Genomic DNA, 14,642 nt, shown 5'->3' with positions numbered 1-14,642 from the left:
GCTCCTCCAGGCCAGTATACTAGTCCGTCGCCCAGGCTGACAAGGAAGCAGTCGCGAAGATCGCAGAACTCGGTAGTCGAGTTCACACGATCGGTATTGATCGCAGAGAGCGTAAGACCGGCGGCGGCGCAAAGGTGACTACGAGCATCTCGTCGATGCTTCTTCATACTGCCGGCGGAGTGGGCCCGTAAATCGCCTACACTAAGCTGGCGGGAGTAGAACTTTGAGATTCGTTAGCAAGGTTCTTGAAGACAGAGGCAGTAAGTACTGACGATCAGCTCACGCAGCTTATGAAGATTCCATCCGCTCGCTTCGAAGCGCTTCCAGATAGCCCTCCAACATGAGGCTGCTCGAGGAAAGAACTGCATCCTTCGTCAGTTCATTTTGCGCGTATGGGGGAGGGATTGAGTAGCCTACCGCAGCAATCTCCACAAGAGTCACCTCGATGTTGGGTCCAATCAGGCGGACGTCAACATGGTCCCACAGCGCTACGCTGTTGAAGGAACAGTATGAAGATTCTAAAGCCTTCTCAGGTAGAACCATACGTGGGGTGATGCAAAGCCAGGCAAGTTTGCGAGACTCTGGCCACTCGTACCGATGAATACCAGCGGAACCACTGGACCGAACGCCGGATGTTCTAGGTCCTTGCGGTACAACGATCTGGTCCTGGCGTTTAAGTAGAATAGGTGGTGGTGGTGGTTGGTAAGCTTGGAGAGCCTGCGCCGGCTGTTGGGTTTCGAGGTATCGTAGATACCCCGAGAGGCTGTGATACATAGCTTGTTTTACGAGTTCGAGGGTGTTGAGGGCTTCAAATGCTAATCGCACGTCACGCGGAACGCGCACGGTGTATCCGGGCGCGTACCTCAAGAGTTCGACACACTCGGCAACGATGATACCCCTTCCGTTGGCGGAGTCGCTAACCCAGTAATGTAGGCCACTCTGTGTGGGAACCATGGCCCCGATCTGCTCTAGTCGCTCGCTCAAGTCGCAGAAGTCCTTGATGATCAGCTGGACCATGGGTGTATTGAACGCTGCCTCAGCGCGCAGTCCGTTGCGAGTCAGTTCATCTGACGCTTGATAGTCTTGGACTTGAGCAGGGTTATCACCGCCGTGACTGACGATGTGACTCAGCGTGTAGCCTGAGCCACCTGAAGGAGACGCCGCACTATTCGCGAGGTCTGTGACGGCCGTAATTAGTACATTGAACCCCAAGCAAGCTAAACGGGGATTCGACTGAGGCAGCTTACCGTTATTCTGATTCATAATGTCGCTTGCTCTTGTTTGGGCGATGTTGGAGCTGTGGTAATGTCAAGAGGGTCTGTCGGTCATATAATTTTAGTATATAACCCCACCGACACGTGAATAGATACAGCACGTGCACACGCGCTTGGATCCAGCGTTTGTCATTAGCTAGGGTCAGGAGAGTAATTGTATTACTATACGGGATTACGCAGGCAGCAAAGTAAAATGCACCATGAGTTTTACTTGATGTGTCAAATATCGCCGTCTGATCATCACTCTCCGCGTCACAGTCTGCCAAAACAGCTCCTGTGTAGCATTTCCATAGCTCTGTATCCAAAGGAAAGGTCAAGGGGAAGAAAACCCAAGCATCCGCGTCCGGTCCGTCATGCGAATGAAGCGTTCCTGAACACTGATGTGGGACACCACAGCAAATGTTGAACAGAAAAGCCATCTCCTGTTCGTATAACTGGGTCGCCACGAAACCGCGTCTCCAATATCTGGTATGGCTTCCTAGATGCCGCCAGAACTTTTGCCATACTTGCTTACAAAATGTTTGTGGATCATAGCAAGGAAGGCCGGCGAAGGCGTGTCTTCCAATACCACGTTTGTGTCCGGCTGAATCAGATCCGCAGCGGGAACGGATATGCCGTGCTTCGCTGCATACTGGACGATCTCCGACATCTTGACATCCATGTCATGGGATACATTCCGCACATGCCAAACGCAGTGCGTCATGAGCTGTGCGTTGCGACCAGCGGGGTAATGCACTACTCCGTCCCCCAGATGGTAAAGGAAGTAGTCGTGAAGAGGCCAGGTGCGGGCATCTTTGTCCAGTTTACCTCTCGGTGACATGTTTGAAGGTACGTTCGTGGTGAAAGTATGCTCTGGTATGTCTTCCGGTCGGTTATCGTGATAGTGGTGGAAGGTCGTCCGGTGGAAGCTCTTACCCGAGCGTAGCTGACGAACATAGGCCTGGTTAAGTAAGCATAAGCTTGTATATGTGACTTATGGAAAGAGATTCAAAAACTCACTATGAGATCAGCGATCGCCTTTGGGGCCCAGGACTTCCGAATGCGATCCCAAAGCTCGTAGTTCACGGTCTGAAATGGAAGAAACTGATCGAGTATCAGTGAGCGCTTTTCAGATCGGAGCAGTAGACTTACAGTGAGAATTTCCTGCGCAGTCGTGACACAGCTGATCAAAGTAGGATCAACCGTTTTTGGTGGAGCCACACCCCTCAGCTCATGACGATGGTGGGAGTTGGCCGCAGGTGGAAGGCTTGCCAATGGTCTACCTTGAATCTCGACAAAGGCACGGATCTGACCACGGGACATTGCAATGCCTGCACATCCCTGACCGGCGATATCTTGTGTGTTTCTGAAGGGGTTACCAGCCATGTAAGCAGCAATGGGGTCCGCTAAGCTAGGCTGGGGGGCTACGCCTGTTGGAGGCATAGCTACCGGGATCACGGGCTGACTTGGAGGTGCTACTACCACTGCCGGTGCGACCGCCATCGCGTTGAGCACCGGCTCTGGCGCAGACGCTATCGGATCATGTGTGGGGATAGCAACTTGAGCGCTCAGAGCTGGCATGAACATGTCTAAGATGCGGTCCAGCTCCTGCGACGAACAAGCTGAAAGTAGACTCTCGGAGGGTAGTGACGAGCGATGCTGAGATTGTGATTCTTCTGCCAGTGCGGAGATCTCGTGGTGGGGTCGCTTACCAGACTCATGCACTTGTCCTTCTGCATTGTTAACTGCATTAGCTGTGCGAAGTACTTGGACCCCGTTCTCAGTTTCAGAAGCTTTTCGCTTTCTCGGTCGACCCAGGGTATACTCCTCGTTGATCTTTACCCCATTTGACATTGATGCAATCTGCTTATGGTATACTTCTTGAATCTCAGCTGGTGCCATCTGCAGATAGTAGTCAGGCGTTGTAAGGAAGATATCAATCCATGCGTCGTGAAGGCGATCTTTGGATATCATGTATAGTATCAGGTCGTCATCGTCCTGGTTCTGTCCAAGCCGCATCAATAAATCTCTGGAGAACTCAATGACTGCCCTGACTCGCCGGCGATGATATTCGTTGCTCTGCAAAAGCCGGTCCTGCAGCAGATTTCGACGCGTGTAGTGTGCGGGTGTGTACGTCACGGCGGGATTGTTCCAAGGAAGGTCTGCAAGAGAAGGTGGTTGTTCTCGCTGGGCGCTACGGTCGACCTCGTTCGCCATCTGCGACGTGACGCCGCGCGGGGCCGACATGGACGCTATAGGTCGATTTCCATATGAGTGAGACACCATGGCATTGCCTGGGGGGCCTAGAGTGCGTGTCAGTAGGAACAGAAATCGCGATTTGGAAGCTTACTTCGTGCTCCGTTAATCCTCGTAAAACTATCCGGTGTATCCATGTTACACAAGAGTTCGTAAGAAGATGAGAAATGTTTGAGCCGAGGCTGGAGGCGCTATGCAAAGGAGAAATGAGTAGAGAGCTTTGTCAACCGGGTTGAGTTGTTCGAGAGTTCGGCGTTCGCATGAGCCCATAGGCCATCTGCTCTTGGTGGGGGGGAGAGGTCGTCCGCGCAACGCCAGAACGCTCTAATCCATTTCGGGAAGTGACTGTGAGTCGCATGCTCGAGCACAAATGACAGGTGGCGAAAATACAGAAACTTGAATGGACACATGACCGTGTCATGGAGCCTACACGAAGGCTTTGTGCTTGCCGGCATAGTGAGGATATACGCGATAGCAAAGAATGTGCGGAGAAAGAAATGACTTCAAAGTTGCAGTCGGTACGTGATGAATGGACGCAAGCTTGAGACGAGCGTAAGACTTCATATGGGTATTAATCATGGAATCACAGATTCTTGCTCATACTACCATGAGCCTTCGCAAACCTTATTCCTAATTACCTACTACGCTTTGATCGCTCGAGCACCGCAGCATATATCGCGACAAGCAATGAGCTCCACGGTCTGATGAAGATTGTTGCGAGTGATGGTGGTCGCGTGATGGATGAGCGAAGATGAGGTGGTTGCAGCTGTTCGGCTGGAAGCACATGAGGCTCATCCCACGCTAAACTGGTTATGGACAGGGGCATGCTTGGCGGCAAACTTCGCAATCAATCTTGGAATCGGCCGCCCCGCGTCCAACGTCGACAACCTTTTACTGAACGCCCGAAGGCACACCCAACAAAAGACGCATCCACTAGTACCTGGGTATCGAAACCTGTTTGCGCGGCTCTTGCGCCAACGACTCCCCGCTCGTCTGTCTCATCAGCGACTCCAAACTACGGGTGGTCGCCGAATTTGTTCCAGTAGTCGGCCTTCATCGCCAAAAGCCTCGCGGGCGACGGCAACCGGTCCTCCACAGCTAGGTTTGTGACGTTCATCTGCTCATGAACCGGTACTGTGATGTTGTACCGCCTCGCGTACGCAGCAGCTTGACTGAGACGAACGTGGCGATCCCCGGTGACCCTTCGAACGTGCTCGATGACACGCGTCAACATTTGCGCTTGACGTCCAGCAGGTGGATGGGCCACACCATCACCCATGTTGTAAAGGAAGAAGTCGTGCAGCATCCTGTTCTCGCCTTTCAAGAGGCTGTCTCTGCTGACGTTGCGAAGGGAGGCGGTGGGAACGAAGTCTAAATGCTCCTCTTGCCACTCTTCAGCGGCTTTGAAATGATACGAGATCTTCGAGCGACTACAGACTCCCGGTGTCTGAAGATCGTGCGCGTAGTTCTGGTAAATATGGCATTAGCTTAGTCTTCTGTCAAGACCCAAGATTTGAAGCCACACTTACAATGTAGCGGGATATGTCCATGGGTCTCCAATGCCGCTTCGCCCGGACACACGTCTCGCGAGTGGACGTGCAGCTGTTTGGAAAGTACTGCCACGTTGTTAGTGATAGTTAATGTGCTTGAATCACACGGATGTTGCACTTGCCGTAAACATCTCCTCGATCGACGTCTCAAAAGGGCAGCAGCGCATGTCAACGGATGCAGGTGTCCGGTAGTTGGTCATCTCAGTGCCATGTACTGAGAATGCAAGAGAAGGTAGTCGTTGGATGCTTTTACCCTCGATCTCCACAAATGCTCGGATGCGCTCAGCACTCCAGGCGGTGTTATTGTTACCCGGTGGAAGCTCACTTCCTGGTCGGAAGCCTGCAGTGGTAATACCCTTTGCTTGAAGCAGCTGATGGAAAACTGGCGGAGCCGCCGGATTTTGCTCGAAAGCAGCTGCACCGCTGCGTATAGACCGCAAAGGAAACACGGGCACTTGGGCGACAGAGTGCTGACCTTGATGAGGGCCTGGAACTTGAGCCGATGCTGGCTGCATGTTTCCCTGAGACGTTTGTTGTGCGGACTGGGCCGGTGCTAACAGTGGGCGTGCTTGAGGTACATGCTGTGTAGGATGAGCGGACGACAAGCGCTGGGGGGCGACAACGGCCGGGAATGGGAATGACTGGACAGACAGGCCTACCGGAGCCGCAGACGACTGGCGTAGCGCTTGAACACTGGTCCATGATGGTTGTCCCAGAAGCAGACCTCTCTGCATCCCGGTTGTCTCTGCAATGTCACGGCGCGCCGAGTTAGGCTGACCAAATCCATCTTTGAGCGTAGTCGCGTTTGAAGGATCTCTGGCGACCAGGGGGTATGGGGTCTTTCCGACACCCCGTGGGGTCTGTGAGTGGGTCAAGTGATGAGAATGCGAGCCGCGGGGAGCAAGTTGCTCAGATAACTCTCCTGGCAGAAACCAATCATAAGGGGTGGACAAACCGGTCTCATCCTGCATGGTAGTCGCGAAGCTCGGCCAAACTCCAAAGTTGTCGACCAGGTCTTCCTCGTAGGCCGACCTTACTCCAGGTGGCGCTAATTCGAGCCATCCCTCGGCGAAGGTGAAGAAGGTTATCCATTCCTCCGCTAGGCATCCGCATGGCAGCCAGTAACGGTGGCCGGCAGCCAATTCGACAGCTGTAGGTGTCGAAGAAACATCACTGGAGCTGTACTTCCAGATACTTGCTAAGAGCGGTGCGATGGTCTGGTGGTTCATGCAAAAGTCGTCGGCTTCGATCATGGCTCTCGTGAGTACCGGCTTCACCCTCGAGGTGGGAGTCTCGGCGATGAAGCCAGTCAAGGCGTTTGGGTGGAAAGCCATTGGATCACACTATACTTTGTCCAGCGATGGAACAGCAGTCATGTCTGCCGTAACTGTTAGTCTTTGAGTTTCTGTTCTCGCAAATCGTAGCGCATACAATTCTTGTTGTATCAAGATCCGTCTCTGGCCAGTTCGCCGTTCGTTCGAGCGGTGTCAGTCGCAATGACACTGCGCTACACTCGTAAAATGGGTGCAATTCTCATGCAGGGATCTGTTTGCGGCTGTAGAGATCTTGAAACGAACCAAAGGGGGCGTAGCGGGGTCTGGTCCAGATGTTGTGAGTTGCAAAGTAAAAGACATGGCTGGACACTCAGTCGAGGTCTGTGCCCCCAAACTACCCCTCCTTGTAGTGAAATGTATGCGTGCAGGCGGTATACAGCTCAATAAGAGGACGCTTAAGCGAAGACGGCGCTTTACTGAGGCACATCGTAGCCAAACAATGCTTGGCACCTCCTCCGAAACCGGTAGGTAGGTCCACTGAGCTGATGCGTCGTCACTACGCCCAGCCTTTCGAACCTATCCAAGCACGAGACGAAGGTTCGTTTAGCTGATGTCTTTTCTTGGCTGAGTCATGCTGTGCCCCAGTGGAATCCGTCGCAGATGCGGTTAAAATTCTGTGCCTGATGGAACTCGGATATCCATGCTCTCAATACATCATTCTCTCCGTTTAAAGGAATAAGTGTGTATAGAATGAGACTTCTGACCAGCCATATCTCCTGGTATTTTCGGAGTTCATTTCTACTGAGCTCGTTATCTTATACCCTCTAGTCACAGGCCGTGTACTCACTTGACCAGCAGGGTCTGAGCATCTAAAACTTCGCATACGTGAAGCTATCCTCCGCACCTCCGTGATCGCCTATTGGTCGCTTGCGTTTCATACATATAACAGGGTATCCTTTTCAGGCGCGCCGAGAGCGCGCTAGGCAATTGTTTGATCTCGAGGCGGCTTTGAAGCACAGACAGCGTCACCGGGTCATGCTTCGATTTACAAAGCCGCCGAACGTTAGTCTCGTGTGTGCTCTTCTCTCTTTACCACCCAAGAGCCTGCACAGGCAAGTCAATTGTGACAATTTATACCTCGTCAACAGCGTTCGCGACAGACTCACCTTTTCCAACTCGGCAACCAAAATGCAAAACGTCATGTCTACCTCCAACAGCTATCCAAGGCCTATCATCAGCATAGATCAAGTGCCAACTCGCAACACAGCAGGTCCACCCGGTATGATACAAAGGCCCCATACTCGTCCGCCCTACAACTCTAATAATGTTCAGAAGCAACGGGCCCCAACACCAAGTATCCGGCACAGACTATACACCACGACGTCCTCGCCGCGCATGGCATTGTTGCGCCTTCTCCACCTGCGTCAACATCGTCAGTGTTCCACGCGACATACCCGGCCGCGACAAAAGAGCTCCAACATGCCCCTTTCATCGACGAATGCATCAAACGCCTGCAAGACGAGAAGAAGGACAGTGTGAAGCCTTCTCCGAGCTTCGACACAACAATAGTCCGGGGTCTGGCTAACAGCAAGATCGGATTTGTCTCCGCGATGCGGCTCTCCACAGTCCAGACACTCCTCGCCCGCTACGTGTCCATGAACGACCTCGCAGCCCTTGCGAACGCATGCTCAGCGATTGGAGGTTCCCTGAATCTGGGGGATGAGAAGAGCAGGAAGATGTTCGAGCGTTTGGTCAAGGACGATCGAGAGGCTCTTGAGAACTTGCGTGGGTCGCGCACCAAGCGAAAGCTCGACGGTGGTGAAGAGACTGTGTATGCACCATCATGGCGCCCTCGATCGCGAGAACGGAAGAGGCTCAAAGCTTTCGCCTCAGTTTCCATACATGACTAGGGACTTGCACGTCTTTTCTTGTATAACAACAACTTGGTCTAGGGGGCGTAACGCAGAATCGTAAAAGTTCGTAGCGATTTGATGTATAGTTGGGCCTTCGGAAAAGTTTTTAATCCCATCGCTCCTTACGCGAGCTGCCGAGATGTCAAAGCCGACCCTCAGTGACCAAGGAACGTGATGATAGGGACGCGTGCCGTGCTCAAGTTTGCCAAATCGTGCTACAAACCTCGCGACTCGCTTGTCTTTCCCAGTACGCCGACTAATCGCAACAGCCTCTACACAACGTCACTGTTCCTTTAGCTGCTAATGAAACAATCATTATTCGAAACTAATGTGTACTTCCTTTGTCCATTAAAACCTCGTCGTAATCAAACCAGGAACTCGGGCATCTTCTCAAATTGATGAATATGGTTGGTAGACAGGACGCTTGTGAGCGCTGTACATCCAAAAGGTGATTTAGGTCATCGCAATGGCCACAAGGGCCAAAATGTCGATGGGCAGACGAATTGAGCGCCTTATACACTTGCATGCTTCGCAAATAGTGGATCCGCAAGATCGTCCAACTCGCGTATCCTCGTGCTTCACGTAGCGTCAAGTACGCATGAGATCCCAGACGCTGGACTGGGATACTGAGAGCGCATTCCGTCATGTGCTATGTGTCATACTCGTCTCCAGTAGTAAGCAGCCAGCAGCCGAAAACATTGTAATTCACTGTCGAGGAGATCAGCAGAGATCACACGGACCACGAATAGACTGCCCGTATACTTACCTCCACTCGCACTGAAGAACAGCATCTCATGTCACTCGCAACAATGGCGAGTACGAGACGGTCATCGTATCCCCCAGCCCAAGGCTCTACATTGGACGCTTTCTTCACTGAGGTACCGCGAAGATGCCCAGACACACGTCATATCGCTCACAACTAATCCAGGACACTACAGCCTCTCCGGACGTTGCACGCGAATCGCCGGATGCCCGCCGCACTCCGTCCCCGCAGCCTTCCGAGGACGGTCTCTTTACGAAAAGCTACTATGAGGGCCTCGCTGAACGCTGGGGAGTCACGGTAGCCGAGTTCAATTATCGAGAAGACAGACCACGGTTTTGGCTGCGCAACTTGGATCGCACTGGCCTTGACCACGATGAGAGGCTCTCTCCATGGGCGCTGGCGTACTACGATAAATACCCCGACGAAATGGTCGACGAACGGACGCGCAACCATTACGAGCGTGGTATGGGAAAGCCGAGGGTGAAGGAGTTCATGGACATCAAAGGGGTAACGCCAGTTGTAAAAGACAACGACGGAAACTTCAAGCCGGCTACCCAGTGGCAAGAGGTGCCAGATGAGCCTACAGTCGACCTCGGCGGTCCATCACACTGGTATACCAGACCACCAAAGCCGCGAAGTAATTGGCTCGAGACGCTCAATCGAACACCCAACACGACAGGGCCACAACGTCCTCAGCCTCCTGCACGCCCTGATCGTAAGGTCCACCGTCTTCCGACCCTGCATGACCACCAGTACGAACCTGTCGGGTATCCCTCGAGCAGCAGCTCTGAACCGGAAACCGGACTTCCTGGGGTTGACGAGGGCTCCGCAGCGCCAACGGGCGCCGGAGACGCCAACTCCTCCTTAGCCGCGGAGGGTGCATGGCCGATGGAAGTTGACGACAATTTCGCTGAGGGGTTTGAAGAGCGCCTCGTAGATGCTGACGGAGACGATTATGGATATCAACTCGGAGATGAGCTGGAAGACGTTCAAGACGAAGACAGCGACGACCTTCACATCGAACCTCAAGACGTCTTCGAGGATGACGATGAAGACGGTGCTGAAGGCGGTGTTGGGAACAGTATCGAAGACGCCCCCCAAGCCAGCCCCAAAGGTAATTCCTTCGATGGTCTCGAAGACACCTCTATCCTGAGCGACATGTCAGCGCCTGACGAAGACCTCGCACTACAGATGTATCGCGAAGACCTCGAAAACATCCACTCGCATCTCATCAAGGAGTCAAGAGACAATCTTTGGCGTTCTTTGTCCTTCGACACCAGAGAAGAATACGAGACAGCGCTTCCACTTTACAACAAAAGGCTACCGAAACTTGGCAACAAAGAAGCTGAGGTGGTGAGTCTAGAGGATGCGATGAAGGCACGAAGGGACTATGGCGAGTATCTCCGCGAGCATATGCCGAAGCCTGCAGACAGGAAGAAGGAGCCGGAGCCGCCGACGGTACGTAGACAGCCGAGGCGGTCCACCAGGAACAAGTAGGAGGAAGTCTTATTGGCCTGGAGGACATGTAGAGTATGTGGCCAGATTTCGGAAGCTAGGACAGGTATTGATTTCTTGGTCGCATTGTGTGCAGTACGATGTTGGCAGAAGTCTGAGATGTGGCGTTGAAGTTTGTATCGGGAAGGATGATGTACAGGCACTACACGCTTGTTGCTTGACACAAGATAGTTTGTTAGCATCTTCTAGTAAAAACCAACAAGCAGGCGATCGTACTTGATATGAGCGTCTCCCAGTCCGTCCCGTCATCTCCTTTCTCGATCAAAGTAATGAGTGCATAGTAGCCCCCGAGGCTAGGTCGCGAGGATGTCGTTGACGTCTCTCGTAGGTCTGGCGCCGCATAGTGATCTCTAAAAGAACGCTTCGGGGCTGACTCGGTGGACCTGGGTCACCAGAGCTCTGGAAGTCTGGCCTAACTTGAGATGACCGATGCGTTTGAAACTCCCGTATATATTCACTTTCCATTACCCCACATCGAGGCTTCGCTGAACCACGACGCTGGATCACCGCATCACTTTCTGCAATCTTCTCCAGAGTCCTTCAACCCTATATCCCGACGACATCTTCATTGCGCTATTACCTGCAACAAGCTTTGCGATGCGTCCTGAAAATACCAAGAACGAAGACAGCCCGCCGCGTGCTTCGCTCGTGCCCTCAAGCAGCCGACAGGAGCCCGAAAACATGCTTGAAGAGGGCCGCGACGCGACCAGGGGGTATGAAGGCGACGAAGATAGCGAGGGCGACATGACCGCCGCTCCAGAACCTGTACTCAGGTATCGCCGACGAGTGGACGATCCACCAACGCCGCTCCGAGCACCTCGAGTGCAAACACCTTCTCGTCCACAAGATCCGCAAACACCACCACGCGGTACATCTCGAGGCCTCGAAGGCGACTTGGCTCGGGCCGGCGAAGTCTTGCGAGATCAGACCAGGAACGAGTACCACAGACGCCGTTCCGACGCTCAAGAGAACCATGCGGCGCACAGGAATGCAGAGACGTCGTCCGCGGTCGCTCGAGCTCAAGCTGGAGTCGGCAACAGGTTTGGAGCTGGTGGCCAAATTCCGCCTCGAGGTCTATTCACACCAGTACTGCGTAGAAACGCTGTTCAGCAGCTGGGCATCCCCCCATCAAACCCTTTCGGTTACGGTGTCGGCTCCTTTCCACAACTGCCTCCTCAGACGACGCAGACGATTGGTGACGACTCTGCTTCCGAAGGGCTTGGGTCTTCGATGGCGGCCATGACACCTTTTCACCGGCAAGCGAATCAGGCAGCTTTCGAGCGGCAAGTCGCGCGCCAGGAGGCTTCACCCGAACCGGATCTCCCTCGTCCTCGCCGAAGGCCTGCTGGCTCACATCCTGCGCATTTCCAGACCCCAGCCCGGCCGTCTCCCCATCAGCAGCCAGGTCAACAGGTTACAAGATCGCCTACGCAACCGTCTTCAAGGTCACAGGGCCCGGAACGATCGACAGGGTCCCCTTCGCGGCGAAGGCTGGAGAACACCGAAGATCAAGACGGAGAGAACATGAAGTAGGGCAGACATGCAGGAGAGTACGGGGAGTCAATAGTGGCGCACCTTGATAGCGAACTGAAAGGACGGTGCGAACGACGGGTAGGGATGAAGTTGACGCTGAAGCTTGGCTCCAAGTAGAGAAGGCATTGTACCCACTCGTGTAGCAATAGCAACGCCAGAAACATCTGTGGCAGACATGGGTATCCTCGGTAACATAAATGGTACGTGAGATCAGGTGTGTAGCCTGTTATGCGCACTGTCGACGCCCAAAGAACTCGCACTGTGCTATGATGTGACTTTCGAGGTGATTGGATGTCGACAACATTGCTGTGAACCGATAGAAGCATGCCATGACTTATGAATCGAATATTCTGCTAACGTCAGCCCATCTAATCGTAAATCAAGTATTAGACTCCTGTGGTGTGGCAAATGCCGTGGCGCTCCGCCCCTGACGACTCTCCGGGGAGCACTGACCTTCTTCGACAAACCCGAGATTATGACCGCTTACGTGCCTTACCCTCGATAGGACTGCCCGTCAACGCGAGTATCTGAGGAAACCTCGACATTACATAGGCCACCCTTACTGCCTTTGCCCCGCGGTCGATATTCATGGCGGACCACCAATGAACTCTCGTCGCGAACTCTTTCTTAGCATCTCAATTTCGGTTGCCGCATGCGAAAACGGGATCGCTCCATCGTACCATGAGCCTTGAGCTTACTGTCGTATCGCATTCCACATTCCTCGAGCTTCGTAGCCCACCGACAAACGTGAGCCGCAGTCCCGCGAGCCTGGCGCAACGAACAAACCTCATTCACACCACAGCGCAACGGCTGAATCGACATCGTGGCCAGGTCCTCGAATGCCACACATGCGCGTAGTAACGAACACGCGATGAAGATGAGGATGGAAGAAGAACAAAGACGCGAAGGGGGATGATGACGTTGGCGCGGCTGCCGAGCCCGAGCCATCTCCGCAAGCATCCTCGGCGGCCAGCGGGGCCGCTTCCTTCGCCAGACTACGCCTCCTACTTCGACACCTCCTCACCCATCGGCCGACTACGCAACACGCATCAACAAGGATACACATCAAACGCTGTCTTCTCTGGCGACTTCATACAGCGAGCTGACGGTGATGGCTTCCGCAGCGGACTAGCGACGCGCTCGCGCATGCGCACGGCACTAGTCTTCGCTGAGCCATACATGACTCTAAACCACAACAACGTCGTCTTCCTGGAGAGCTCTTCTCACGGCAGCAAATCAGGCTCAGATGGGACATATTTGATGAGTAGCTTCTCGCGTCCTTGAGACGCGTCACATCCCATCCTTACTCCCGTGGCCTCGCAAATCCTGACAGCAATTCTCGGCAAACGCTGCAGTACCAGGCAAGCGCGCTACTGCCGAAAATCGCCTCTCAGGACACCAGACCACAGTAGCATAGAAAGAGCTTGGATCTGGGGTTTCACAGCGCCGTGAGGTTAATACTGCTTCGGAAAGCTTCTCTAACATCTTCGTAATCACGCCGGGTGGACGAAGCATCGCATGCTCCCACGTAGCTCGCCATCGCCAGAACCCCTTCGTTATAAACGTGTTCCACGGGGGGTGACTTGAGGATCTGTAGACTATAGAGCTCGCTACGGAAGACCTGGACACTACCCTCATGAGCTGCCTTGCGAAGTCTTTCGGGATGACCATGCATACACGCTGGCGAATCCACATCTCGAACGGCTTGGTCCGTCTTTCGAATTGTATCACAAAGATGAAGAGGCTGCAATGCCGTCCTCTCAGACTTTTGAAACACTCCACTTCGCTGTCGCAAGCGATGTTGTCTTGGACAGCAACATCAAGTCTCAAGATCGCATGAAAGGAATCATATACGTATACACCTGTTCAGCTTGCCAAAGGTGTCCATTGACGGGCCCACAGTAGGAGACTGCTCTGTTGCAGCTGATTTACACGGTCGCAATCTCGACCGGCATGCTTCCCAGTAGACGGTCATAGAGGCCATCCGACCTCAGCTCATTAAAGTTGGGACAATGACGTCATCACAGTCCAGCTCACTTGGTCCTGGGCAAACTTCGCTGTCGGTCTTTGTTCACGACGACGATTGGTATCGATCAGAGACGCTTGCGACGTATGGCATAACGGGTGTCGCCTGATCCATTCGGTTACCGCTACCAAATCGCGGGGAGCGAGGAGGCACTCGTCATGTCTTTCGAGGAAGACACCATGCAGCTTCAGAAAGCCTAACCGCACTGCGCATCGGCATGACCAACCCAAGCTTTTGGCGGCGCCCTCTAAGCACTAACTGAACGTTTCCCGGCGCCTGGAGACAAGTCGTCTCATGTGTCAGAGATGATCGACTTGCACTTGGCACGCACATCTGGTCTACTATCTTTCCTGACTCCCAGCATGCTCCAGGATCTTATGGAGACGCCCTAGCCCTTTCGTTGCATAGGCTCTTGACCTCCAGCCTTGCTTGTTTGCAGTGGGGTGGTGCCAGGCCTCTCAAGCGCACCAGCGTGTCTGCACCCAACCGAAGAAGCGCCCCTTCCACGGGTATTCGGAAGCCGCAACGCGGGTTGCCCATAGACAATGTCGATGCGAAG

General features: G+C 53.6%; 5 protein-coding genes across 5 annotated transcripts; 3 read left to right on the top strand and 2 right to left on the bottom strand.

Annotated features, from left to right (window-relative positions):
• Nucleotides 1-288: 288 nt before the first annotated feature.
• On the bottom strand, nt 289-3,500 carry J4E84_002293 (uncharacterized protein; the record flags this gene model as incomplete). The annotated part of the gene is made up of 4 exons (XM_049384920.1): nt 289-1,178; nt 1,248-1,297; nt 1,781-2,214; nt 2,274-3,500. The coding sequence occupies 4 exons, from the start codon at nt 3,498-3,500 to the stop codon at nt 289-291; spliced, it is 2,601 nt and encodes an 866-aa protein (XP_049246943.1).
• A 1,024-nt stretch (nt 3,501-4,524) lies between these two features.
• On the bottom strand, nt 4,525-5,059 carry J4E84_002292 (uncharacterized protein; the record flags this gene model as incomplete). The annotated part of the gene is made up of 2 exons (XM_049384919.1): nt 4,525-4,977; nt 5,039-5,059. 2 exons carry the CDS (start codon nt 5,057-5,059, stop codon nt 4,525-4,527), a joined length of 474 nt encoding a protein of 157 aa, XP_049246942.1.
• Nucleotides 5,060-7,533: 2,474 nt separating this feature from the next.
• On the top strand, nt 7,534-8,243 carry J4E84_002291 (uncharacterized protein; the record flags this gene model as incomplete). Its single annotated transcript, XM_049384918.1, has 2 exons — nt 7,534-7,612; nt 7,666-8,243. 2 exons carry the CDS (start codon nt 7,534-7,536, stop codon nt 8,241-8,243), a joined length of 657 nt encoding a protein of 218 aa, XP_049246941.1.
• Nucleotides 8,244-9,055: 812 nt separating this feature from the next.
• Nucleotides 9,056-10,506, top strand: J4E84_002290 (uncharacterized protein; the record flags this gene model as incomplete). Its single annotated transcript, XM_049384917.1, has 2 exons — nt 9,056-9,062; nt 9,185-10,506. The coding sequence occupies 2 exons, from the start codon at nt 9,056-9,058 to the stop codon at nt 10,504-10,506; spliced, it is 1,329 nt and encodes a 442-aa protein (XP_049246940.1).
• Nucleotides 10,507-11,121: 615 nt separating this feature from the next.
• Nucleotides 11,122-12,057, top strand: J4E84_002289 (uncharacterized protein; the record flags this gene model as incomplete). The annotated part of the gene is made up of 1 exon (XM_049384916.1): nt 11,122-12,057. One exon carries the CDS (start codon nt 11,122-11,124, stop codon nt 12,055-12,057), a length of 936 nt encoding a protein of 311 aa, XP_049246939.1.
• Between the last annotated feature and the right edge of the window lie 2,585 nt (nt 12,058-14,642).

The sequence above is a fragment of the Alternaria hordeiaustralica genome, assembly GCF_023758085.1.
Source record: "Alternaria hordeiaustralica strain BMP 2776 chromosome Unknown scaffold_3, whole genome shotgun sequence".
Lineage (NCBI taxonomy): Eukaryota > Fungi > Ascomycota > Dothideomycetes > Pleosporales > Pleosporaceae > Alternaria > Alternaria hordeiaustralica.
This window is presented reverse-complemented; position numbering and strand designations above follow the sequence as displayed.